At 38.8% G+C, this 25,562-nt stretch overlaps 2 protein-coding genes across 6 annotated transcripts in view; both read right to left on the reverse strand.

Annotated features, from left to right (window-relative positions):
• The window catches only part of prtga (protogenin homolog a (Gallus gallus)), a 33,214-nt gene extending 23,395 nt beyond the window's left edge, over positions 1 to 9,819 (reverse strand). For both annotated transcript variants that reach the window (XM_031314142.2, XM_031314141.2), the window contains exons 1-2: positions 9,639 to 9,819; positions 7,898 to 8,200 (exon numbers count right to left, since the gene is read on the reverse strand). In XM_031314142.2, coding sequence (XP_031170002.1) covers positions 7,898 to 8,200; positions 9,639 to 9,705 — 370 coding nt within the window. In that variant the 5' untranslated portion in view covers positions 9,706 to 9,819. The remainder of the gene's footprint in view (positions 1 to 7,897; positions 8,201 to 9,638) is intronic.
• A 5,993-nt stretch (positions 9,820 to 15,812) lies between these two features.
• Positions 15,813 to 25,562, reverse strand: part of nedd4a (NEDD4 E3 ubiquitin protein ligase a) — a 39,247-nt gene continuing 29,497 nt past the window's right edge. For 2 of the 4 annotated variants that reach the window (XM_031314139.2, XM_031314137.2), the window contains 20 exons: positions 24,685 to 24,802; positions 24,169 to 24,333; positions 23,488 to 23,571; positions 23,217 to 23,336; positions 22,796 to 23,080; positions 22,525 to 22,602; positions 22,169 to 22,223; positions 22,015 to 22,073; positions 21,777 to 21,842; positions 21,340 to 21,569; positions 20,084 to 20,205; positions 19,904 to 19,974; positions 19,716 to 19,811; positions 19,539 to 19,612; positions 19,398 to 19,458; positions 19,245 to 19,304; positions 19,058 to 19,165; positions 18,837 to 18,933; positions 18,516 to 18,588; positions 15,813 to 17,664 (listed from right to left, as the gene is read on the reverse strand). In XM_031314139.2, the coding sequence (XP_031169999.1) occupies positions 17,562 to 17,664; positions 18,516 to 18,588; positions 18,837 to 18,933; positions 19,058 to 19,165; positions 19,245 to 19,304; positions 19,398 to 19,458; positions 19,539 to 19,612; positions 19,716 to 19,811; positions 19,904 to 19,974; positions 20,084 to 20,205; positions 21,340 to 21,569; positions 21,777 to 21,842; positions 22,015 to 22,073; positions 22,169 to 22,223; positions 22,525 to 22,602; positions 22,796 to 23,080; positions 23,217 to 23,336; positions 23,488 to 23,571; positions 24,169 to 24,333; positions 24,685 to 24,802 (2,125 nt within the window). In that variant the 3' untranslated portion in view covers positions 15,813 to 17,561. The remainder of the gene's footprint in view (positions 17,665 to 18,515; positions 18,589 to 18,836; positions 18,934 to 19,057; positions 19,166 to 19,244; positions 19,305 to 19,397; positions 19,459 to 19,538; positions 19,613 to 19,715; positions 19,812 to 19,903; positions 19,975 to 20,083; positions 20,206 to 21,339; positions 21,570 to 21,776; positions 21,843 to 22,014; positions 22,074 to 22,168; positions 22,224 to 22,524; positions 22,603 to 22,795; positions 23,081 to 23,216; positions 23,337 to 23,487; positions 23,572 to 24,168; positions 24,334 to 24,684; positions 24,803 to 25,562) is intronic. The other 2 variants (XM_031314140.2, XM_031314138.2) reach the window with 1 other exon arrangement.

A 25,562-nucleotide genomic window follows, 5' to 3' on the forward strand; every position in this document is an offset into this window, starting at 1 on the left:
AAATCCAAAGGATGATTGTCTTGTTATTATCTATTTCTGAATTATTTCTTTCCAAACATATTGATGTATTTCATAAATCCTCCATGTCAGTCAGATCCAATGGATGTCAAAACAGAGATGCCTATTACCTAAAGCTACAGACCAGAGAGTGCTGCAGGAAGGTGATGACTGGAGTGGAACAGCTACATCCTGCATGGATAGGGTTTCCTTGAAACTGAGCTGTTGTCAGCCACCAGCTGAGCAGCAAGCAAATGAGGCCCAACATGAATGACAATAAGGTTTTTTATAGTAAACTGAAAAGCCAACAGACGTTTATGCATTTTATAATGATTTAAGTTGTTTTAGCCCTTTTTGTTAATGAATGCTCTCTTTGACAGTGGTTCCTCCTGGGCAGTAAAAGTCCTAAAAGCCATTAAGGTCACCCACTGCTGTACTGCCCCCATCTGTGCTCAAAAAGCTGCAGAAGCCTGAGGTCAATCATTTGTTAAGAGAAATCAATTGCACTGCTGTGATAGAATACTGAGATTACCAGAAAACAGTAAGCTTCACAGGAAACACGCTAACATTTAATTCATTGTCATATATCAAATAATCTATGGTACAGACAGAGATGGACAAATCAATAAATTGCTAACTGTAAAGCTAATTAAATATTCCCTAAGTGAGTATCTAAACATCAAGCAAATATAACTCTTTGTTTTATGCAATATCCCATTATGGTGTAAATTAATACAATATTTAAAGAAAACATAAAACCAAAGGGGAAACAATTATAAACAGTGAAAATACATAAATGTCTGACTCGCACATTGGCAAACATAGTTCTTTGTACTGAATGGAATATCCAACATCCTTATCAGTATATTTTTCTACAGAGACATGCAATACCATGCCGTGGTAACCTGCGCTTTCGAGAAAGTCTACAGGGAATCCCTCCACTGCCAGAAACACTGTAGAGTCTATGAGGGTCATGATGGATGGCTGCGTGTAAGCAGTGCTGCCAGGTGCTGTGGTGCTAAACAGCATGAGACTCACTGCCAAAAAAAACATTCAGTGATATATGACTTGTACACAACTGACAGCTCCTTGCCTTCAAATCAAGCTGACATTTGTAGAGGAAAGAGCACCTCATTTTGGCCAAGGAAAGTGTGATAGCTTTGGTTGCTGAGATAGCATTATGATGAATTGTATTGCAACTACAGACCAATCTCCAAAATCCCCTTTCTTAGTAAAATACTGGAAATGGTTGTTTACAAATAGCTGCATAGTTACTGCATTAGTCTACAATCTGTACAATGTGTTTCACCAATCTGGCTTCAAGACTAACCACAGCACTGAAACAGTTCTAATAAAAGTAGTTAATTACCTAAAGATCAACAATGTTGCAAACAAACCTTCCATCTTAGTATTTCTCGACCTGACTGCAGCCTTTGACACCGTCGACAGCAACATTTTACTCAGTGGATTAGAAAATTAAGTTGGTCTATTTGGCTCTCTTCCTAACAGGCAGGACATTCTCTGTTTTCCTTGACAACTTTAAAACCGTCAATTTTAACATTTGCTGTGGAGTCCCACAAGACTCAGTTCTAGGCCCATTACTGTTAACGTTTATGTATATGGTTCCACTTGGTTCCATCATACAGACACAATGTACAAACGTATCTTACCATTCATATGATGGTGACACAGAATTATATATTCCACTTTCACATGATAACCCCAGCCCTATAAATTGGTAGGCGCTAAAAGTCAGAGAAAGGAGATCCACTCCAAACTGATCTCGCTGTCTCTGAAACCAAGTGAGCAGGTTAGAAACTTCACAAGCTACATTACAAGTATAACTTGGACAGCATTTTACCACCTAAAAAATATTTCCAAAGTCAAATCCACCTTGTCTCAGTCAGACGCTTACTTGTTTTTCTAATCATTTCTTATTTTATTTTGTTAATAATTGTTTTGTGTGAAGCACATTGAGCTATGCTAAATAAATAAAGTGGACTTGACTTGTATTTTTGGGTTGCTGGGTCTTTTTTTTCATTGTCACAGTGCTGTCATGGGACCTGTTACAAGGGAAATGAGAAAAGTATTAAATCAAAATGACTCTGTTTATTAAATGAATGGATGTCGTTTACAGCACTTCTGTTATCCAGACTGTGAGGGAACATCCCAGGTATATGCCTATTATTGTTCTTGCCGGACAAGAGGCAAACTCTCGTCACGATCAGGTTCTTTCGCCATAGACACATTTAATTAACAATTAATTAAATTAGTCCTGAGCTCAGCTTTTACCCCTCTTAGCTCCACTGTGGATCTTTGATGTGAAGACAGAATCACCAAGAGGCATTCAAACCCCCTCCTTCACATGCACACCCTCTCCCACCCCCAGTGTTAATGCAGACTCTTAGAAAAACGCCATTAATGTGCTGAAGTGATGTGACTGCAGGGCATGAGAGATGAGCTGCACTGATCTTCTGCCTCACTACTTTTCCTTTCCATTCAAGCAAATGATGCTGGATTGACAAACAGTGGGACAGTCATTGATTATTGATGAACTACTAAGACAAGGAGGAAAATCTGTAACTGCTAGGATTTATTGAGCATTGGCCAGAGTACTCCAAGCTTAAAATAAGAGGCTAACCTTCTGCTTTGAGCAATGATGTTTGCCGAGGGGCATCTAATGTGCAGATGAAATTATCAAAGCAAATATGACAAGCTGTTTGTGCTTTCCTTTAACTATCTGCATTCAGCCATCTATTCTTTGTGTTACTAAATATAAAAAAAGTGTCTCTGTTTATTCCACCAAAATATATGAATTTAAAACCTTGGGTCTTGTTTGCCATAAGATTTTAGTCAACTAGAAGACTAGAAGAAGAAATTCCTCAGCCTATTCCCTAAAAGCATGAAGAAACAGTTCTGACTTCCCAGCAATCTGACCTCTCACCTCTGACCTCCACAAATCCTGGCTAGCACCCAACTCAGAGCCCCTGTATGACCACCCCAAACCAGGACTACTGCTCACCGCTGCCTTGCAAAATGCCTAGAAATCACTCACTTTGTTCTCCAGCTGCAATTTCTTAAAATGCTGTTTTGTAATAATATCCTTTTCTGCTGTATCGATGACATCTGCCAGTTGCTGCTACTACAACAAATAAAACAATACATGTGGTCCAGCTGTTGCATGTTGAATCACAATGTTAAAACTAATTGCATGCTTGAAATAAAGTGACAGCGATGTCCAGAAATCAAAATTCAAAGCTAAAGATACACAAATATGAGTCCACATGCCTTCCTGGTTTATTACAGTACATTCTCCCTACAGTCCAAACCTGAAAAGTAAAGATATATTTGCAACAGATGGGCCTGCTGATCACTAGCAGCTCAACAAACTGAAGGTCAGTGGACAAGTCAGGCCCAAACAAAGGTTCACTTAATGGCAAGTTCCCACTACAGGACTTACAAATACCAGGACTTAGTTTAGCCCTCTCTCTTCTGGTTACTGTGGTCACTTTCTTAGCCAAGACACAGCACAGCAGAGTCCACCTGCATGTGAGCTTCAAACATTGACAGCACTGTCATAGTGATAAACACCAAACCACATTTTAATCTCATATTAAATATACACTTTCTATAGCCTACCTGTAGTTCTTATTCAGTTAAGGGAATGAACTGCACACAGTGCCAAGACAAGATATCATGAAATTGTCAAACTGTTTTCACTTAAAGGAACAATCTGAGAAGATAGCCACATCTAAAGTAATTCTTCAACTTCCTAACAAACGGAAATGTTGTCATTAACAGTCAATGACGGTACGTTCACTTCAATCTGGTTTTAACATTTTGGATGACAGAAGCCATTTGTGTTCAGTTATGCTATGTTTAGCTATATTGGATGGCTTTGATGGCCCCCAACCATCATCCCCAACCCAGCCCACCTCCCAGGGCCCAATCTTTTACTGCAGGAGAGAGAGAGAGACATTAAAATTGATCATCTTCTCCTGATCCTACAGGCTGCATGCTAAATTGATGGTTTTCAGCATCTTAAAACCTGCTGATTAAAAACAACCCTGAAAAGTTTTACATGTAGGCCTACTCTTCTTATGTGTCATATTCCTACGAACTGGAGTGCACCACATGGTTACACCAAAATAAATGAATTCTACATTTACTCATTCCACAACTCCTACTAATAACACTGCTATTTACCATGATCAGTGACCCCCACTGAACATTAGTAAAAGGCTCTTGGAAAAAAAGAGGGGTGGTAAGCAAGAAACAGAAGAATGCAAAGCTGAAAAAGCCCACAAATCAATCACTAGCTGGCTGGCAGATGTGCTGCTGCTACACAGGCTGCAGGACAGTCAAGTGACCACTGGCCTGGCTGACAAGAACTATTCCCATGAGCAACATGACCTCTGAAAGCACCGAGCGTGAGGTGGGGGAGCGGTGTTGGAAGGAGCATTCATCCCCTCCTCCAACCCCTTATCTCTGCTAAAATGTTTTCCAATCATTCAACAGCAACCCTTCACTCACCACACACAGTGGCTTCATTGTCTTTAATCTCCATATCATAACATGAAGCTGAAGAAGTCAATCTGTAAATTGCTACATTCTGTTCAGTTTTATACTTTGTCATGGTGTATTAGAAAAATAAGTTGATGGCAGATAACAAAATAAAAGTTGTGTTATAATACAACAAATGAGAGAGAAAACAAAAGTACACCCCACTGAGATGACTATTGCAGCAACTGATAAAACTAGATCATTGTAGAACATTGTAGTAAAGATTTAGGTCCTGTGCTCTGTCTCACTTCCCTCCATCTATTGAACAATATAAAGAAACCTTTGACCTCTGGGCCTGCCGTTCAGGGGAACCATGGTAACCTTTAATGTCCAGCAGAGGAGAAAAACAAGATTCCAGGCTTTGAGTTGTCTCACTTCAGGCAATTTCATTTATTCACACCACAGCCCACACTGTGCAAGGTTTGCTTTCGTCTTATTGGGGTTTCTAATTGTGCCGAGCCAGTATCATTCCTTAGCAACTAAAAATAATGCTGTGGTCCTGGCCTGGCTTACTGTGGACACACCAGTAAGGATAAATAAACGTTGTACAAGAACAGCAGCAGCTTCTTCAAATAACTTATTTAAAGCTCATTCTGATCCCAGCTTTAAATATGAATAAAGTGAATAATACTCTGTATAAGAGATACATAACATCTGTATCTGTGAGGATGACCTACTCCCTACCAGAGCTAGTGGAGTGGATCATTCAAACAGATTACTCTCAATGACAGTTGCAAATGAAGTGGTCACCACAAAACAAGCACTTGACTAAATGACTTGTCATTCATCAAGCAGCAACAACATACAAGTTAAGCGTTTTGTGGGTAATGTTAAGTTATGTACCTTATGTACCTGCAATCACATGGTGGCCAAAAAAGGAAGCTAACTCAGGAGGCAATCCCTCTACTGAAATCCCCATCTATCTGAAGTCTATTGACAAAAGTCACATGGTGAGGCTCATGTGTCACATTCCTTTTCATCGAGGCCAAATCCTTTTTCACCTTTGTGCTTTAGCAAACCCAATGTTTAAGGTTACCAACCCATCACCATCACATTCCTCAAAGAACAACTAGCAGGTCCAAAGCTTCAACACATAAGCATAGGATTAAAAAGCTCACCAAGGGTACCATTCCTGCAGACATAAAACATTGTCTTTCTTACCACATTTTCTAAAGGACTAGCATGACACGTTACACTATCCATCTCAGATTAAAATATGAAAAGACCTCAGGACACAGTGACACTTGGATCAAAATGTTCATAATAAACAGAATTTCATGTACAGCTAAAATTATTAAAAAAAAAACGATGACCACATATTGCCAAAATCTCAAAGCAGACTGAGCAGATCAGGCAATTGGCAGAGAGCCATACTGTTAAATGATTGCCACCCTGACTTTTCAATCAAAATGCAAACTTAGGTGGCCGGGTTGGCTCAGTGGTAGAGCGTGTGCCTATATACTGAGGGGTTTATTCCTTGACGCAGAGGTCCACGGTTCAAATCCAACCTGTGACAAATTTTCCTGCATGTCTTTCTCACCTGGCTGTCCTGTCAAAAAAAGCCCCAAAAAAAATGTAAACTTAGAATCAATCTCTGATGTTGAACTTTTACAATTATTGTAATTAGCCTTTCAGTGGGGAACTGGTCCAGCTGCTCTGTCCACTGATATGAGGACAAACAATTGCCTCCAAAGAAACTCTTTTCTTTTGCGAGCACGGGGGCAATGTGGACAAAAACGGTTAGAGTGAAAAGCTTTTCACTCTTTTATCGGAGTGGTGAGGCAGAAAACTATTCTGTGCAAAGCCTCCAGCCCCTACTGACCTGGTAAGACCTGCAATAAAGTTTGGTCATTTAGACACTCGGGGTTAGGCAGTGGTACTGGGAAATGACAATTCACATTTGTGTGTGTGTGCGTATGTGTGTGGGCACACCACTCTCAACAACCCCCATTGCTACCTCTGTGTCCTTCAACTGAGCATTTCTCAGGTATGTGCAAATTTTATGAGCTTCCAGATAGACCCTCAAGCAGGTCTAAGTGCCATTTTAAAACAAACTAGTAAAGCTTACTGGCAGACGTTATCACCTCTTAACTTCAAACTATAAAGCAGATAAACCACTCAATTAATTAATAAACTATATGAACTTTTTAAGTACCAGAAAATATCTGAGTCACAACTGGGATCTCTACCAGAGAGCATCACATGTAGTTTAGTACAACTTCAGAATACAGTTATGCACACATCTAATTGCACTTTAAACCAAAGTTCATTAACAATTATTGAGAAAGGGCAGGCAATGTTATCAAGCTCCTATTAATCTGTCTAGGTGATTGATGCTGGCCATAGAGGAAAGAAAACCATGTCTTACATAAGAGCAGACTATTCTATTATTTTAAATTAAATTAAATTGAGAAAATCATCTTATCTTCAGAAATTCAGCAACGTTTCTCAACTACTTGGATCTTCTCAACATCAGGATCACATTGGAGGAGGAATTAACTTCAAAGTAAAACGATCCTCCACTATGGAATTACATGGAAACAAGTATTACAATCCCAGGACAAGACATGCAAAACAGCTACTTTCTGCCTCATTACATTCATTAAAAATGAAATTTCAGCAATGTTGAAAGTGCAAGTTTTAGTAGAGGGGAACACATTGCAGGCGGGGTAAAAGGGTTAACATACACTCTGCAAAAGTGACACAACAAGATGCATGGCCCATGGTGTGGGAGGAGGGGATATAAGGTCCCAAAAGACCAACTCTGCCTGAAGCTTCTCTACTCCCCCCTTTAAAATACGAGGCCAACTCGCACAGCACTGGAGGAGAAAGCATTCCAAAAGAACAATTCCTAAAGCGATCAGGGTGCAATAACATGAAAGCCCCAGCCTGTGAATAGGGGTCATCTGCTCTTTAGCATTGGAGAGCTGGTATCCTGGACAGCTCCTGACCTTTTAAATCTGCTGCCCCTTCATTAACACACCAATGGGCATATTCCGCTTCCAAACAGCATCTTTTGGGAGCTCTAACTTTGAAGATCTTGTCCCTCTTCCTCCACTGCTACCATCAAAGCTGCCTCAAATGCAACACTGAGCAGCAAAAAAAACCTAAATAAATAAAATAAACGGTAAGGTGCATAAATTGAAATCTCCTTGGATGATTCATGCAGGGAGATTTGAATCTCACCCAGTAATTATTACAAGTAAATGGTAGCAAACAGCCAGAATATAAGACATTAGACTCTGCCTGCACATTATTAGAGTTGTCCATCACTTACATACAATCTCATGTCCTCAACACTGTTATGTTTCTAATGTGACTCCAGCATGATACTCACTTGCGATTGTAAGACGGGCTTTCTGGCTCAGGATTGCGCCATATTTGTTCTGAGCAAGGCACTGATAGAGCCCTTCATCTGATTTGTCTCCTCTTCTGCTCTCCACCTCTGAAATATAAAGGGAGCCATTGGAGAGTAGGTACACCCGTTCATCCTCCACCACTTTTACTCCGTTCTTGAGCCATCTGACGTCGATAGGTGACTCTCCGTGCGCCTGACAGTCCAAAATAACAGCTTCTCTCCGTATGGCAGTGACATCATGTGGCTCTTTGATGAAAAATAACTCGCTAAAGCATAAAACACCTGTAGAAAGAGAGAAGAAAAGCATGTGAGGTTGAGGGAAGGTGGTTATCAGCATGGGGCCAGCACTAACAGGAGTCCAGTAAAACATTTAAAGCATTTATACACTGACCTAACTACTGACTTAAACTAATTTGAAAGGTGAGTTTTCAGTGAGTAATTACACTTATTGAAGGCTGTGGCTCAGTATCCTCTGGATGGGTATTATTTGTGTTTATAGTCTCAGATTGATACAAGTGTCACACTAACTAAAACGCCCCACTAAGGTGAAATATCACATATGAGAGGCTTGGAGGTCTACCTGTACAGTAATATATACTTTTTTTTTTTAGCTTTCTTTCTGCACCACTTTAATCCAATTACTTATGGCTCATAAAGCCACAAGCTGAAGGTGAAACTGTTGATCATATTAGTCCCTTTACTTTTCACAGAAACCTATTACTGAAGTCTCAGCATGAGCTTAATGTAATGTTTCATTAATGTGACCTTTATAGACCTAATATAAAGACACAGTGTCATTCTTAACAGGCTATACTTTAATATATCAACAGAATACATTGCACGTTCTTTACTTCCAATTCAACTTCCAACATGACAACCTACAACATTTTCTCGCAAATCAAAGGAAGGGACCATTCATAAAGCATGGTCATAATAAGTCTCTTTAGTCTTTCCTGAGCCATATAACACCAGCGTTTGATATTAAATTGTTCTTTGTTGGACTGACATACTGATCTGTCATTTCAGCTCTGTAATTGGATGATCCTGGTAAGAAGATCACATAGTCACACTGTAACTAAATACTTAACAATATAAACACTGTCATTTTACTCTTGCTCAGCTAAAACTACTCATTTTAAGCATCAATATGACCGTTAGAAGTGGCATTTATTTGGGGATATTCACAGCTTTTTTATACCCTTAATAGTATCTCTTTATATTTATCTGTAACTTAGAACATTATTGAATTGAAGTAACTATATTTAAGTTAACACTCCTAACAGTTAGAGCTGGTTAAATTGAGTGAAACCACTGCTGGAAAATATTATAACTGTTAACTAGCCTATTTATTAACTTTATATCAAATCTAACGTTAATAGCTGACGGCAAACATTCGAAGAATAAATAAAATGTCCAAATTTGAAAGTTAACTGACAGTTGAATGAAGGTTAACTTAGCTATCTAGGTAAAACACGACGGATTCTCGGCAGGACACCGGCTTTGGTCATAACGTTAAATTACAGAGGCGCTTTAAACTAGCTAGCTAAGTGGTAACGTTAATTAGCTAAACGTTACTTTAAAGGTCTGCGGTCAGCTCCTGTTGAGGATCCACAGTCAAACATGTACCGGTAAGTTAGGTTACGGACAGTCAGAGTGATGTTCCTAACAGTTTGTTAGTGTTTTAAATATCTTACAAGATATAACTGAAAACGTTCCATACCTGAGATTGGAAGGAAAACGACAAAGAACAGCAACCGCTGATATAATTTCCTTTTGACAGGCGCCATTTAGTTACATTGAATGTCTGTGCATGCTAGCTACTCTCTCATAGTTGTGTCCTCCACGTGAACTGCGCTGCTACTGAGGAGCAGGAGCGGTGTTGGGAGCTGCAAGAGTTTAGTTTCCCTCCTCTGGGATGGACATTAGTCAATTGATCACGTCTGTAGGTCTTAATGAAGCTTTTAGTCCAGCGCCACCTAGCGTTATCTGTACACAGAGAGGCCAGTTAGACCTCCTAAACTCAGTGCATCCACGTCTGCATGTAGATAAACTTCAGCCTTGATCCAAATGTTGTTGGTGTTAACGTTACCTGTTTGATCATAGTAAGTTGTCTTATTACGTAAAATTAGCATACTACTAATGATGGGAAAATACTGATTACAATATACACACACATTATAACACATTATATACATACATTACAAATACAAGTTCTGCATTCTTTGGGTGAACAAAAAATACACAAAGATATTGGCAGTAGTATAATATACTCAAGTGAAAGCTAGAGAACTAATTCTGCACTATGTTAATATATAAATAGTATACAGCTATACTGATGTTGAAGGTATTCCAGCACTAGATCCAACTACTTTGTGATACTTTTGGTATAGTGTGTCATATTTTATAAACATTTCTCATATTGAATGTAAAACACTTGTGTTTATCTGAAAAGTAACTAGTAACTAACAGTTACTACAGCTGTCAGATAAATGTAGTGGAGTAAAAAATGTACAATACATCGCTCGGAAACTAGTGGGGTAAAGTATGCCTGTTCATGGCCAGGTTAACCTGCTAGAAGGGCAAAAATTACATGTGGGCCCCCACGTTTTACCTTAATTTACACTTAATTTTTTCAGGGACATGCACTTGCACATTTTCACACAAGGCCCCTTTATAAGACAGGTAGACATGACAGCTTAAATGCAGCATCCACCTGAAGGCTGGCCCTTATCATTTCAGTTGATGTTATGCTTTACTTTTGCACATTACCAAACAAATGTCTAATTAATCAAATAACCACAAACAATTTGAATCATAAATATGAGGCCTTCAGGGCACCTGATGGTCTGGGGTTCCAGGGCAGCTGTCCACTTTGACTAGGTGTGAATCCGGCCTTGATAATATCTCACAAAATGGCACTAAATTAAGTAATTATATAGTGTTCTTATGTATCTAGATGTTAAGTATATGAAGATAGGGTATACTAATTAAAAATATACTTTTCTGAAAAAATGATACATTTGTCAGTTTGTATTGGTGGTGTTTTACAGTAAATCCTTTCAGTAGTCAAACACTTGCATTGTACGCTCTTTTCTGTAAGGCTGTATCACCGGAACCACGACAACCTATCAATTGCTTTACGCTTAGGGTCACCCAGCTACTAAACTGTGTGTAAGTGTTTGTAACAATGGGAGTTCAGCACTTGTACCCCAATATTGTTTATCTCATTTGCTCCACCAAGACCCCTTTACTCTCCCTTATCAATACAGTTGAAGCTGTATTGATGAGAGCAGATCCCTCAGTATCAGAGACCAACTGCACTGAATGGTCTCTAAACAGACTGAAAAATAATGTTAATAGAAATGAGTTTGTCCTTTATAACTGGGTCCTGCAATTAATAGGAAGCATTGATAGCAGCAGGACAGCTGCTGTGTCAATGTCGATATTGATCCAATGTCCATCACTTATTGTGGAGAGAGATCCCCCCCCACTGTGTGAACCTTTTTCAGCAGCAGGACCGCAGATGTCCACTCAATCAGAAGAAGAAAAAAACACCAAGTGCTGATTTGGTCAAGAACAACTGCACTCTTAAATGAAGAGTTATGCAGAAATACTACTTATAACCTAACTGTGTAACTGTTGCAAAGGTTGTTAACAATATATGTTTATGGTATATTAAAAATGTTATGTATGTACTCAGAAAAGATATTTTAAAATATGTAGGATCCTATGTCCAAAGGTTCAAACTGCCTCAATGAGCTGAATTTTAGGCGGGTGCTAAATTTGTTTGTTTCCTCAAAACAAATTCAGTAAAAGGGGATAAAAAAGACAAAGAAATCGTTGTCATCATCAAGATTTCTTCACTTTTTTCTTAACAGAGTGCCAACTCTTTCCTAAATTTGAAACAGAAACCAGAATTAGTTTTAATTAAAACTCAGGTGTAACTTTAGTCAGAACAAGTCAACTCATTTTAAAACAAATCTGTTCCAAGTGTCCTCTCAAATTAAATGTATTATTTTTCATAGTTATCTGCTTGAAGAAATATGCAAAAATATGCTTACATAAATGTAATAGTAACTGGTTAAAAAATGTAAAATTCCCAAATTAATTCCAATAATAATCGCAAAATAGTATACAATTAATCAAAAACCTAACCTCTTCCAACATATTAGCTCATTATGTTTCCATGTAAAGTACTTTTAATGTATATAACCAAATAATAGTCCACAGCCTCGGTGCAGATTGCAGGCTGCTCTCTTACATAATGTGAGAAAGTGAGAACCTGGCCTCATTTATGGTCAGTAAGGATCTCCCCAGGGTGTTTAATTAATCAAATTTAGTTTCGGCACCTGCCAATATGGCACAGTTTGTGGGTGGAGTGAAGGCCGGCCTGCACGTGAACTCGGGTCAAGCTCTGCGGCCAGATCAATGGAGTAAAAGTCATTATCAGGGTATGAATGTTGGTAAGGTTGTGGATAAAGGGGAGCCAGCTTTCCCAGGACCTGCTGCCATTGGCTAAAGCCTGTGTCTTGCTGCTGCCACACATGCCCATCCCCACTGACCCCCAGAAGCGTCCAAAAGGCTGGCCTGAATTGTGTGCGACCTTTCCACTGACCCCTGTGGAGGGGATGGGGCTTTTAGTGCCACAACAGGGGGGTTGTGGAGAATATAGGACTGTGGCTGTTCAGCTGAGTCACACAAAAGGCTATGACCACAGAGATGTCGACGAGTCCTCTCCACAAACCCTGCTCTTGTGAACCAGTGCCCTATACTGTAGGTCAACAAGCACACAGGAAATATCACATATTTATATTTGAATGCAGCTAAGTAAGCTTGAGATAAACAGTCAAACTGTCCTCCCAGCTCCGCTATGCAGTGAAATGTAGTTTAAGATAAATCCCACAACAAAACCCATGAACGGCAGGCAACAGGTGGACATAAAAAAGCAGGATATTTAAAGTCATTCAATGTTTCCATGCACAATACCATTTGAAACAAATCAATTTAGTTCAACAGGTGTTAGTTTAAATGTTTAAAAGTTGGGTGATGCCATTCAGGAAGAATACAATGTGCTTTATCTCCCCCAGCTGGAACAATTCAGTACTACAGACACCTACATCTGTACAAACCACAGTAATCTGGTTAGATCACATGTGCCATCCAAAAAAGAAACAGTACATCTCTGGATTTAAAAACTTGATTAAGGATATTCTGAAATGATGGAAGTAAAATATCAGTGTTAGTTGCATCTGCACTGCTGTGAATACTGCTATAGGGCTGAGTCAAACAGTGAACCACAAGTTACAGTGATACAGCTGTAACTCACAACATACGTTAATGCATTAATATTTAATTGAAACATTAATACATTTCTTAATTATAATTAGGCCTACCTAATTAATGGATGGTTTTGGGTTATTTTTGAAGCCACTGACAAACAGCCTTTTGTCACCTTTTAACCTTTTGCCAACATTTTGTGCCGTGTTTTTAAATGTGACCATTTTCATGGAAAGAAAATACCCCAAAACAGGGATTTAGTGTTTCCTCCAGAATATTGTTTATTTGTAATGGACCATGTACAATATAAAACACAAATGTAATATAGGTGCTGTAACATTATTAAGATCATTAGGGACTAAAACACTCTAGCCAACGGAATTTGGAATGATTACAAACAGCCTCTTTATCAGCTGTTGCAGCATTGGATGGCTGATGATGACTGTTATGAAATGCGTATATCAGTACAGTATATATTTTTTCTTGAAAATGTGAAAGACAAGCAGACTAGAACGCATAGCGTAAATCGTTTTTGTATTTTGCATCTGAGGTTTTATTTTGAATAGCAGTGGAATGTTTTGTCTCCAATTCAACAATACCAATAAAATACAACAAAGTAGGCAGCCATTTTTAATTTTTTAATACTTTATTGACTTTTTATAGATTTTGAATGCAAGTATGTCTGAAGAGTTTTAGGTGAACTATGACTCCTCCTCCTTCTTCCTTAAACCGATGCAGTGTCTGAATTTCGTGCAGGTTGAGGCTTTTTTTCTTCTTCTCAAGCTTTCTCTCAGAGTATCTTAGGAAGAAAAGAAGTTGGGAGTGCTCAGAAGTTCAAAACAAAGGATGAAGGTGCTCTTTGGAAAGGGAACAAAAACATCAAAGAGAAAAAAAGTCCAAGGCACTCTTCTTGTGAAAAAATTAAAAAGCCTTTATTTAGATGGCTATTTCATATCAAAATCTTACATTAACAATAGAACTGGGCAGCAACCCACGCATATTGGCACAAAGCAGTTCTTCAGGGTTTCCCAGAGTCATCCCTCAGACTCTTCCAGCAGCTCAACATTCAGTAAATCATAGAGGGAGTCCTTCTCCTGCTCCCTAGTCTCATCCTTCTGCTCTTCTTTGAGCTGGGTGAGTTCAGTTCAGAGGCCCTGACCTCCTCCTCAGTCTGGAGCTCCTTGTTGGTCAATACAAGTCTTTGAAATATGGAAATAGGAAGCGGTGTGTCCAATAATTTGTGTAATACGTCCAACGTTGTCCAATATATGATACTGCAAAGTTGGACTACCACTACATCACAGCTGCTTTTCCTCCTCTTTACAGCCTGGTGTGTCATTTTACATGTGACTTCACCCTGATTAGAGAGTCACATGTTTTGTACCTCTACATATTCTCACACTTTGAGTTAGCCAACACAACAGAAAGATGCCTGTCTGGTGAACTCTGCACTCAATGTCTTGTGCTTGTGTTGAATGCTCTGCAAATCATGTTTTCTATGTGATAGTTGTGTAAGAAAACTGGGCAGCACTTTAACTTTAACCCTCCTTTTATGCATTTATAAAGAGTATATTAAGACACTGTAATGTAGTTGTACCCAGATAAGGACATATTTAAGTGTTTATTAATGTACATTATTAGTCAACAATTAACATTAACTTCTCAAATTGAGACATATTTAGATTATATTATTTATATTGTAGCTTCCACTTATAGGTGCCACAGGAGGAGTTGTACTGGTTGACAAATACTTTAATAAATACTTATATCCGCTTATAACTACAATATAGTGTTATTAACAATGTATGCAATGTTTGTATACAGCATATAAATAGTTAAAGTAAGTGTTACTGAGAACTGTGTGAAAAGAACCGGAAATCATTAAAAGTTAGTGAATGCATTTTAGGTTGAGATCACTCCATAGAATACCTGAAGTGCATCAAATCAAAGGAGAGAAACTGCAATAAGAATACACATCAGAAGGAAAGTTAAACATGAAGACACTGGATAATTGTTTTTACATTTCTTTATTTTTCAAATATTTATATTCAATTTGGTGTGATATATGTCATCAAATTGGTATTTAACAGCTACAGTTCATTCTACCTTTTAAACTGTTGTATGTACATGTATGCATGTATGTTGTTGTAATGCACTTATAGGTGTTATAATACATTCTATAACAAGTAAATTTGATATATCAGAAATTAAATGTTGATCTATTCAGTATTCTTCAGTAGACAATAGAGATATATATATATATATATATATATATATATATATATATATATATATATATATATATATATATATATATATATATATATATATATATATATGATACATGTATGAATATATATAACAGTACTTCCATTTAGAGATTAAAACATCAATAAACAATCAAATTCTACAATACATTACAAATGAAGGCCTCTGTATTTCATTTTAAATATAAGTGAAAGAGAATGTGCTTATTTTCAGCAATGTTCACATGTAAACATTTAAAAACACATATGCACTTGAAGCATAGGATCATTTTCTTAAAGAGCGGTTTAAACAGTCTGCAGGTGACAGATTGGCAAAGATTCAGACAGTTCAGAAGTAAGACTCATCGATATTAACAAAGTGCTTCACTTTATAAAAGCATAAAGTATAAAATTGTGTTGTCAGAGACAAGAACCATCCCACCATATCTTCTTTTATCAACGACCTGTAAACATGGCAGGTAGTGTAAACACGTTTTGTTTTACTATTCAGAAAATGTTAAAAACTACTGCTGAAAAACAGTTGCTTTCCTACAAAGGTATGAACAAGTGTTACTCATTTTGAAAACTGACAAATCTATACACATTTTGACAACCAACAAAATCTTTTTAAAAGTTGTACTCTTAAAAACAGAGCACCGTGCTGCAATTGGACACCCGTGATGAGTAGAGGAAAACATGATGTCACTCATTGACAAAAGGCAACAAAACATAATTTCTGACATACTGTATGCAAAGTGTGTGATAACGTCAGTCTGTTGGATAATGTTTCTGTAAGCTACTAATACCAGGACATATTATGTGTATGTACATTTGTTTATTTCTCTGTTACACAAACGGTAAATGTTAACCTTGAGTATGAGAGTGTACTGATCATAAAAGAAAATGATGTATTAATGTAGAGGTGCACCAATAACCGTTATTTGCCAATTTCACAAGTTTGAGTGAACAATTTTAACAATAAATGCTTCATCATTTTGTTGAAAGCAAAGTAATATGTACAGTATATTTATGAAATAACTGAAAAACTAAAAGAAACAGGTGTTATTCAATGAGCTCTTATCAATATGTACAATTATGCATAGTATTTCAGCACAATCTAACACTGCATGTAGTCTGATACAAACTACTGTAAAATTAGTTTAGCCTTTTACTGGTCCTGGCATTGGTACATCACTACTATAATGATTCAATGATACACCTTCCTTCAGTGTAGTCGCTCAAACTTACTTACGTATATAACTTGCACATTTTCTGCTACCAATGCTTTTGGGGTGCATATATTTGGGATTTGCATGAGTGATTCTAGTGTGATGGAATGAAAAAAAATATAATTATGTATAGAATTTAAATGATAGGAAAAAATATCTTCACATCTGTTTTATTTAGGTTGAATTGCCATCTGATCATACAGGTTTAAAACTTCTGACACATTGCTGCCTTCAACATTTGGATGACGTTTTCTTTGCAATACTGTTCCAGTTGAGCCACGGTCATGTTTAAAGGGATTTCAGACTTGTTAACTTTACTTTAAACGTTGAATAGTATATATATGATAGGAAACATGGTTTGTGAGTTCCGTTTTTTTCTTAAATTCAAATATCAAGAGTTGATGTTATCCTTATGTTAAACATAACTTAGTGAGTATTCTGAGCCACGGCCCACTCTTTCCAGTACTAACATGTGGTGAAGGGACAAGTTAAGTTAACACAACTAAACTAATTTCCCACCAACTACAACGTGAAGATAAAACCTCACAAGTACCTGATGTGAGAATCTGAGCATAACGTTTTTCTGAGGCAATTCAGCCCAAATGAAACTACTGTTTAAGGTTAGATGTTTTCGTTATGCAGTATACAGCTTTGCATGTTTGCTTTGTAAACTTTAGAACACGTAGAGTGATTAAATACCTCTGTCACTCCAGATTTAATGTCCTTTCTCCACGTGTGCCTCAACAGAGGACCAAAGTGAAGTTGTACGTCCTTCATCCGTCACACAGCTGACAGGTTAAGACCCGAATCTGACGCACAGCTCGTTTCTCTCATCAACGTCTTCACCACATCATGCAGTAATGTCAGTTAAGCTCAATTACAGCACAAGCTCTAATCCACCCCATCGAAGCCTTGTGCATTCTCAATGGCGATGTGAAGTTTCTCCCTCAGCTCCTCAAAAGACTCATAAGGAGGCAGGTCCAGTCGATTGAAGCTTTATGGAGGTGAAAGTAAAGACAATGAAGGAATTAAGGAAGAAATCACATCCAAGCTGGAGTCAATAAAAATAAACCTTTGCAGGAATCAACTTTAGCTGCCATTTGGTCATTCACAATTCTTAAAGCAATTTAATATCACACCTCCATAATGTTGAGGGGCTTTCCAGAGATAGATTTACAAAGGAATTGGCAAATGTGGTGCAGAAATAGGCAGACTTTTCAGTCCCTGGTATGCGTCAAGCTCCAAAAACCCTGTTTCTCCCTTAAATTCTCCCTTAAATACTGAGGTGTCTCACCGAGACAAATGACAGTATTCTGTTCTCAAACAGCAGAGTGAGAGCTATGACTGTATCCAGCCACTAGAGGGCTTCAACCCACTATGCTTAATTAGATATTATTTTATACCAGCCCTTTTTATTATCACATCATTCATTCATTCATTATCACAGCCACACAAAACCTCAGTGTCAGCTAAGATTAAGAAAGCAAAGTGTTAATCAGGGCTGATGTACAACTCTACAGTAATAATGCTATTTTATTTCTCTGAGCCTGACAGAACATCCTTGTGAAGCCCCTGAAGCCCCGAATGTATCTTTTTTTTTAATTTCACATGCACAGATAATTATCAATAATGGATCATGTGCACACAATACATCAAATGTCATCTTTAGAGACATTCTCAGGCTCTGAACATCTGAGCCACATTATAGTAAAGTGATCATATTTGTCACTGCTGAACATAACCAACAAATCAGGATCAAGTAGGGCAAAAAGCATTTTTGGCACAATCTGCTTCAGCCTTTTTTTTTTTTTAAATGTTGGAAAATATTAAGAGTGTAGTGCTTACCATGTGTGGGCTCGGGGGAGTTTATCACGTGTTCCCCACTGCTCAATAGTGAAAAGCTGTGGTCCGTTAGACCCTGGAAAATAAAACCATCAAACAAACACATACAACTTGATTTTAACTGGTATTAATAAAAATAAAAAAAGTTCAAGTCACCTGTGAATTGGAGACAAGTGTATACAGTATAGAGGGAAAAGTTTTGATGAGTTAAAGACATTCATTCCATAAGTGGATACTAGAGTGAATAATCTAGACTAATTCATTAAGCAAGAAACTACTTTCTAACAACGATGTAGTTGGCAATAATAAAAAGCGTTATCTCACCATAGAGTTCAGCAAAGCCATTCATTGGGACCCTTGATGTTCCTGTCACAAACTGTAAGAGTCGGATTCGCTTTTCTGCATCCATCAACAGCACCGTCTAGAACAACACAAAAAGATATACAAATAAATAACTAATACAAAGCTCTTCTTAGAAGGGAGATATAAACTCTGAAAGGTCCACAGCTCAGCTCGATGGCTCCAGGCATGGAAAGTTGTCTTACTTTCCAAAACCACTGGATAACAGCGTGGTTGGAGCAATAGCTGTTCTTGTACTTGGTGTTTTCTCTCCAGTCATTCACATCCACATCTCCAAGACCACACATGAGCAGCTGTGGAGGACAGGTGGACACACAGTTATTCATCTTTCTGGAATGAATCTGGTTAATTTCAGCACATCGGAAAACTTACCTCAAGCTCATTCTCATCAAAGATCTTGATCAGATCTTGAGGTATCAACTCAAAGAATCCCTAAAACACAAAATGATGACTTATTCTCACTTTATACCGTTTAATACTTTCTACTGTTGTATGCTACAAACAATGTATCAAATCAAATGTTACCTCTTTGAAGGCAGTCATCTGTTTCTGTATCCTGTTCACAAACCTCCACTGCATCACCAGACTGTCAAACACAAAACAGCACATTAGCATCAAACCATCATTTTAACACTTTTAAAATGATGAAAAATGTTTTTTGCTTACTGGATGTATTCCTTCTTGTTTTCATTAGTGATGACAATCTCTGCGCCGCCCGGCTTCAGTTCATGCTGGCGAGTCTGAACAGGAAGATTGGGATATATCGTATAAATTACACAGATAAACCACTTATTAACCACAAATTAAAAGTTGTAGAGGCAAAGACGGCATGTTTGAACACACCTGTCCAAACAGCTCTTCGTCGATGGTGAACCTTAAATCCAAGTCTTTCGGGTCGTTCTCCAAAATCCACTTCAAGGAGTTGAAATATTCACTGTCCTGAAAAGACAACGGACAAAATGAATGTCTTCCAGATGACCTGATTTGAGGTGTGCACTCAATTATTTGCAGTGAAAAAATGTGGCACTCACAACAGACTCCATGTCCTGGAGAGTGATGGGCTTCTGCAGCATCATCTTGTAGAAAGGCCGAATGAAGAAAGCTTTGAAGGACACAAACAAAAAATGTCTGGATCTATTAGAATCACACAGTTTGCTCTAATCCCTTTGATCTCCCCTCTACCAACATTTACACCATCAGGTGGCACTCACCATCAAGCAGTTTGCCGTGATACACGGCCATGCCTGCCACGCGTCCGATAAACTTGAAGTAGGACAGGTGGTCCTCATTACATAAACCTGAGTTGGGGTTAATCTGCAGTGTGTAGTTGTCCCTGGAAGACAAATCACACAACATGAAGAGGAACTTCAAAGAACAAACATTTTCCTAAATCCTAAATCAGCTGTCCTGCTTCCTGCCAAAAGATAATTACAGTTATTTTAGGTGTATTTTTTTAATTGCCACTATTATAACAAATACAATGCTGTGATTGTATGGGCAATTTTTACTTGAAGTTTGTATTTTTATTGATGCTCATCACAAGTTATGTAAATATCACTTACTTAATTATTTCACAATTACAGTTTTCCAGACCACATTGTGTAGATTTCAATGGTGAAGAAGATGAGCATTTTGAATCTTAATGTGGCCTGACATTGTGTAAACATAAATGTATCTTCCCAACAAGAGAAATCTCACACACAGAGTCAGTGACTGCACAATATGAGCAGTGATACATTATGTGCATGTCTCTGAGTTAGTATTTCCACATATTGATCTGGACATTCCTAGCCTAGAAATGTAGACGCACCCTAGTGGCAGCAAATTTATTTTGCAGCCAGGGTCGTCTAGCAACTCTCCGTTGGCTTGCGAGCTGGAGAAACCAAACTCTGGTCAGGCCAATCACATCGTGTATAGAGTCGGTAGGCGGGCTTATGGCTGCTGCTGCTGAGAACAGCGGTCTTCTGGAAGACTTGGAGTTAAGCTTTTCTTTGAGAAAAGAAAGAAAAAACGGCACTGAAATCATTCTTAAAAAAGGAAGATGTGTTCGGAGTTTTGCCGACCGGATACGGCAAAAGTTTAATCTATCAACTAGCTTCGCTACCTTCTTCGTTGCTCTGCCTGGTTGTAGCGCTATCCTATTGCGTGCAGAGGGAATTTGAAAGACAACCATTTATCCTGCCCCTCGGATTGAGCTCCGTCAATGGTGAGTTCCCAGACCCAACATCTTGATGTGGGTCTGGCTTGTCAGGCTAAGACATTCCAGACCTAGAGGCAGAATATCTGTCCTGAATGTCTTTCATTTACTGCTCCTTCATACAAGTCAGAGAACCAGTGCATGTTCCTCTAAATGTGTATGGACTGTGCAATACAATACTGGTTTGGCTGTCTGTACTCGTCTAAACACACCATAATGATGTATAAGAACATTAGGAGGATTAAAAAAAGAGGCAGTGTTTGGACTCACGTGGCAGAATACTCAAACAGTCCATAGTACGGGTTGAACATCTCCTTGGACATGAGGAAGAACCATTCCCTGGCCACACCACCATAGTCCAGTCCTTTTTCTCCCTCAAATTCCACCCACAGTCTTGCCTTCAGCAGGTCTGCCCTCTTCACGGAGAGGATGCGCCGGTACGAGTCCTCCAGCACCGCATTACGTCTCAGTTTCAGCTCAAAACGGTTTGGGATGTCAGCCTACATAGAAATGTATTGTGTTCATTAAGAAGAAAGTTTATGATCATCTACGGGTTGAAAAAATAAAGCATATGTGAAAGTGACGAACTGATATCAGAGGTAAAGGCAACACCAGTCCTTATTAGAATAGTTTTATCAAGTATTTGCAAAGTAGAGGGAGTTGTTAACAATTTCAGTCACAGTTGCTTTTGCTCTGAGAACACTCACCGGTTTCTTCATTTTCTTACGGAAGTAGTCATACTTCTGTTTATAATCTCTGGAATAAGGCACTGCCTATATTCAACAAAGGACAGTGTTCAGTGACAAATCCATCTTAACCTTATGACCTACACTGTGGTCAATGATATACATTTACAGGAAACCTGTAAACTATACAGAACTATTTTTATTGTGTGGTAATATCATGTTACTGAAGAATAATCAGTCAAATATAATCTATACTTACTGGTCCAGTTATAGCTGAGTTCTGTAATCTGGGATCATCCCATTGTGTGTTCCTGGTGTCTGTGAAATATGATACATCAGAGGCCATTCATTAACATGGAAACATACATACATTTAGTCCAAGATGTATTCTCAGTATTAAATGTCATACGCACTGTGATCTATGTAGAATATCCTGCCATCGGTGTGGACCCTCTCCTCCCAGCCAGGCTAGAAAGAAAGACAATTGTATGTATGTATGTATGTATGTATGTATGTATGTATGTATGTATGTATATATATACATATATATACATATACATACACATATATATATATATATATATATATATATATATATATATATATATATATATATATATATATATATATATATATATATATATATATATATGGGTTAAAACACATAACAATGCAGGGGAGTGCTTTAGACTATTAAATCAAATTAGGCAATACTTTCAGCTCTGTATATATCGTACACCACATGATTTTCTGTAACTGCTGAATTTACCGGCAGAGGGCCAAGATCAGATGGATCAAGTGATGGTCTCTTCCTCATGTGCACAGGGATCTTTAGCCTGGGATCTTCCTGTTCAGAGAAAAACAAACAGGATATGTTTCATTCAAAGAGGAAATACTTAAACAACATTTTTTTTTAAAATAGTTAATTTAGCAATTGGTAACCTTCTGGTTGTGGAAATAAATAGACTTTGTATGTCTTTTGTATTGACTCTCTTGGAGCCGGCCCCTAGTGGCCATTAAAGGAACAGGTCACCACTTACAATTGGAGGTAAAAGCACATCTGAAGCCTGCTGCTTTCTCACCCAGGTAGTTGTCTTAGTATTGTGGTCGATGAAAAAGGGTCTTCCATTGGGAGCACTGCGAACCTCCCAACCAGCCGGCAGGAAGCCAGATTTATGTGTGGCCTCTGGGCTTGGGGTGTGCTGAGGAGATTCCTCTGGAGACATGGATGGCAAGGGTGGAGTCAGGCTCTGGGCTACACCTGCACCACTCTGTGTTGCTGCCGCTGCTGCTGCTGCTACTACTACTGGTGCCTCTGAGGTTTTCTGTTATATTATACAAAAATATAATACGGAAAGGTATGGAGAACTTTGGCTTAAAATTGGCACTGGAGTATCAGCATACATATGTTTACACTTGTTCAGTATCAATATGAATAAAAGAAGAATAAAAGCTTTGTACTTGAATGAGGGGTCGTGTCCATGAAGTGGTTCGGCTGTTGTGGTTGACAAAGTAGCGTCTCCCTTTACTGTCTCGCTTCTCCTCCCAGCCTGGAGGCAGCCCAGTTGAGGTTGGAATCAGCTATTGAATTACATAAAATGAATACAGTGATCAATACTGAAAACCTCAAACTCATGAAGTAACCCAAACCCAACAATGAAACATATAACCTTGCTAAAAACTATTTCATTTCACACCACAGGAACTGATAGATTTATCTTGAACGCCTCACCACAGGATTAACAGGATGTTCCTCTCCTGTTGAAGTCTGGGCACTTCCTCTGAGACTGGAATGGCTTGAATTATTAGCATGATTCTGCAGGACAGAGGAAGGATGTCAAAGACAACAACAATAAATAAATAAATAAATACTGGGCAGTCTTTATCCTTCCTCCAAGCTTGGGTCCTGGGAGCCTGATGGTTCTGCGCAATATCTTAACCTAGGACTGTGCTCTTCTGGACAGACATCGCAGATGTTGTTTCTGGACTTTGCTGGGGCCATTGTCCCAGTTTGGGTGGTACAGCCCCGAATGCTCCGATTACCACTGGAACCACTGGAACCACTGTTGCCTGGGATTGCTAACTCTATCACAACTGCCTATATTTGACATCGGGCCTGTAATAGCCTTCTCCTTTTTATGTTTTAGCTATTGGATGTCTGCCAATGTGATGGTTACTGGGTCTTGTTCTGAGAGGTTGCTGTGGGCTGCTCTTACATCTACTGCTCTTAGATCTACCACTGGGCATTGGTGTTGTGTGTTGCCTCCCTTTCCCATATGTTTTTCCAGTATTGCCCAGTCTCACTTTCAATTTCCCAAACTACGGAGCGGCCCGAGGCCGCACTTGTTTCATATTAATCATATTGTAAGTCTCTCCTCTTCTGACTTTACAGTAACCACAGAAATAGACTCACTGTCTGGTAACTGCTCAGCTCGCCAGCTGTGGCCCCAGAAATGTGAGTGTTTCTCAGCTCGGCGCGGGACGGGTGGGACTCTGCAGGCCCGTGGGGTGGACTTGATGTGAGCTGGTTATTGCTGTGGTACAAGGTGGACTCATCCTCTGTAATGATCTCCCAGCTCTAGAAGATGAGACAGAAGAGCCTCATTAAGAAGACACAGTGGGGGACTGATCCAAGGTTAGATCTGACATCAGCAGCTCTGCCAAATGACCCGGTTTAAATATACAGTGTTCTGTTGTATAGTAAACCTAAAAGTTAGTTTGTTTAGAGCTAATAAAAGTGGATTTCCTCAAGCGTTTATGCCAAAGCCCTCAGAGGACAGGCCAGAACTACACTTCTACATCCCCCATTGCAACACCTGGCTGCAACATGGCATCTGCCATAGCTACCAGAACAGCCTTCCCCCATCCTTAATTTCCTTTCCTCACCCATTCACCTAAAAAATATTTATAAAAACTTTGTTAAAATTACCTCAGGAGACTCTCGTGTGGTGTTCTCATCATGGTCTGAGATCTGTCTACGTGTAATAATAGCATGCTCCGCATCTATGTTATTGTTCTGTCTTCTTTGCATCTCCACATCAACGTTCCTGTAAAAAACACACACACACACACACACACACACACACACACACACACACACACACACACACACACCTTTGTTCACACAAATATGTGCTCATTCATTTGTAATTACTTCCACCAACTAATCAAAGTATTATCGTAAGCGTATAATCTGCCATTCAGAATCATTCAGTGGGGTGTAAGATACAGGTATTCTGCCATGTTGCGCCTCCATCTTTAAAATACATTAGCCAAAGAGGGACATACCTCCGCGTTTCGCGCTTTTACACTCAGTGGCACTGTGATGAATGCCAGGGAGGGGAGAAGAGAACTCAGCGACTGCTGGCAGATTTGAAAGCCGGTTGAAGATGGAGGATCATGCCTATTCTCTAGGACATGTAACGGAGTCGCCAAGGAAGTTAAAAAGAGAATTAAAACGACAACTCGACACGCAAAGCAACAAGACCAAAGTTAATATTGGAGTGGCTTTTCCAAGATGGAAAGAGCTCATAAGGAGCAAGGATTTTAAAAGGGATGCCGACGTTGCCTGCTTTCTTCTCAAAAGGTAAGTCTGCCTATTTGTGTAAATTTGAAGTTTTATAGTTGCTTGGCTAACTATAGCATGGTTGTGCATATCGCTAGAATGATGTCTAATGATGACAAAAGATTGTCTACCTTGTAACATAAACGTAATCATACGTGTCGTGATTTTCCTGGCAGACAACTTACGTCATGTGCAGTTGTAACACAGACTAGCTACAGCTAGAACAGCTGCGTGTAAACGAT

The sequence above is a fragment of the Sander lucioperca genome, chromosome 3 (genome assembly GCF_008315115.2).
Source record: "Sander lucioperca isolate FBNREF2018 chromosome 3, SLUC_FBN_1.2, whole genome shotgun sequence".
Lineage (NCBI taxonomy): Eukaryota > Metazoa > Chordata > Actinopteri > Perciformes > Percidae > Sander > Sander lucioperca.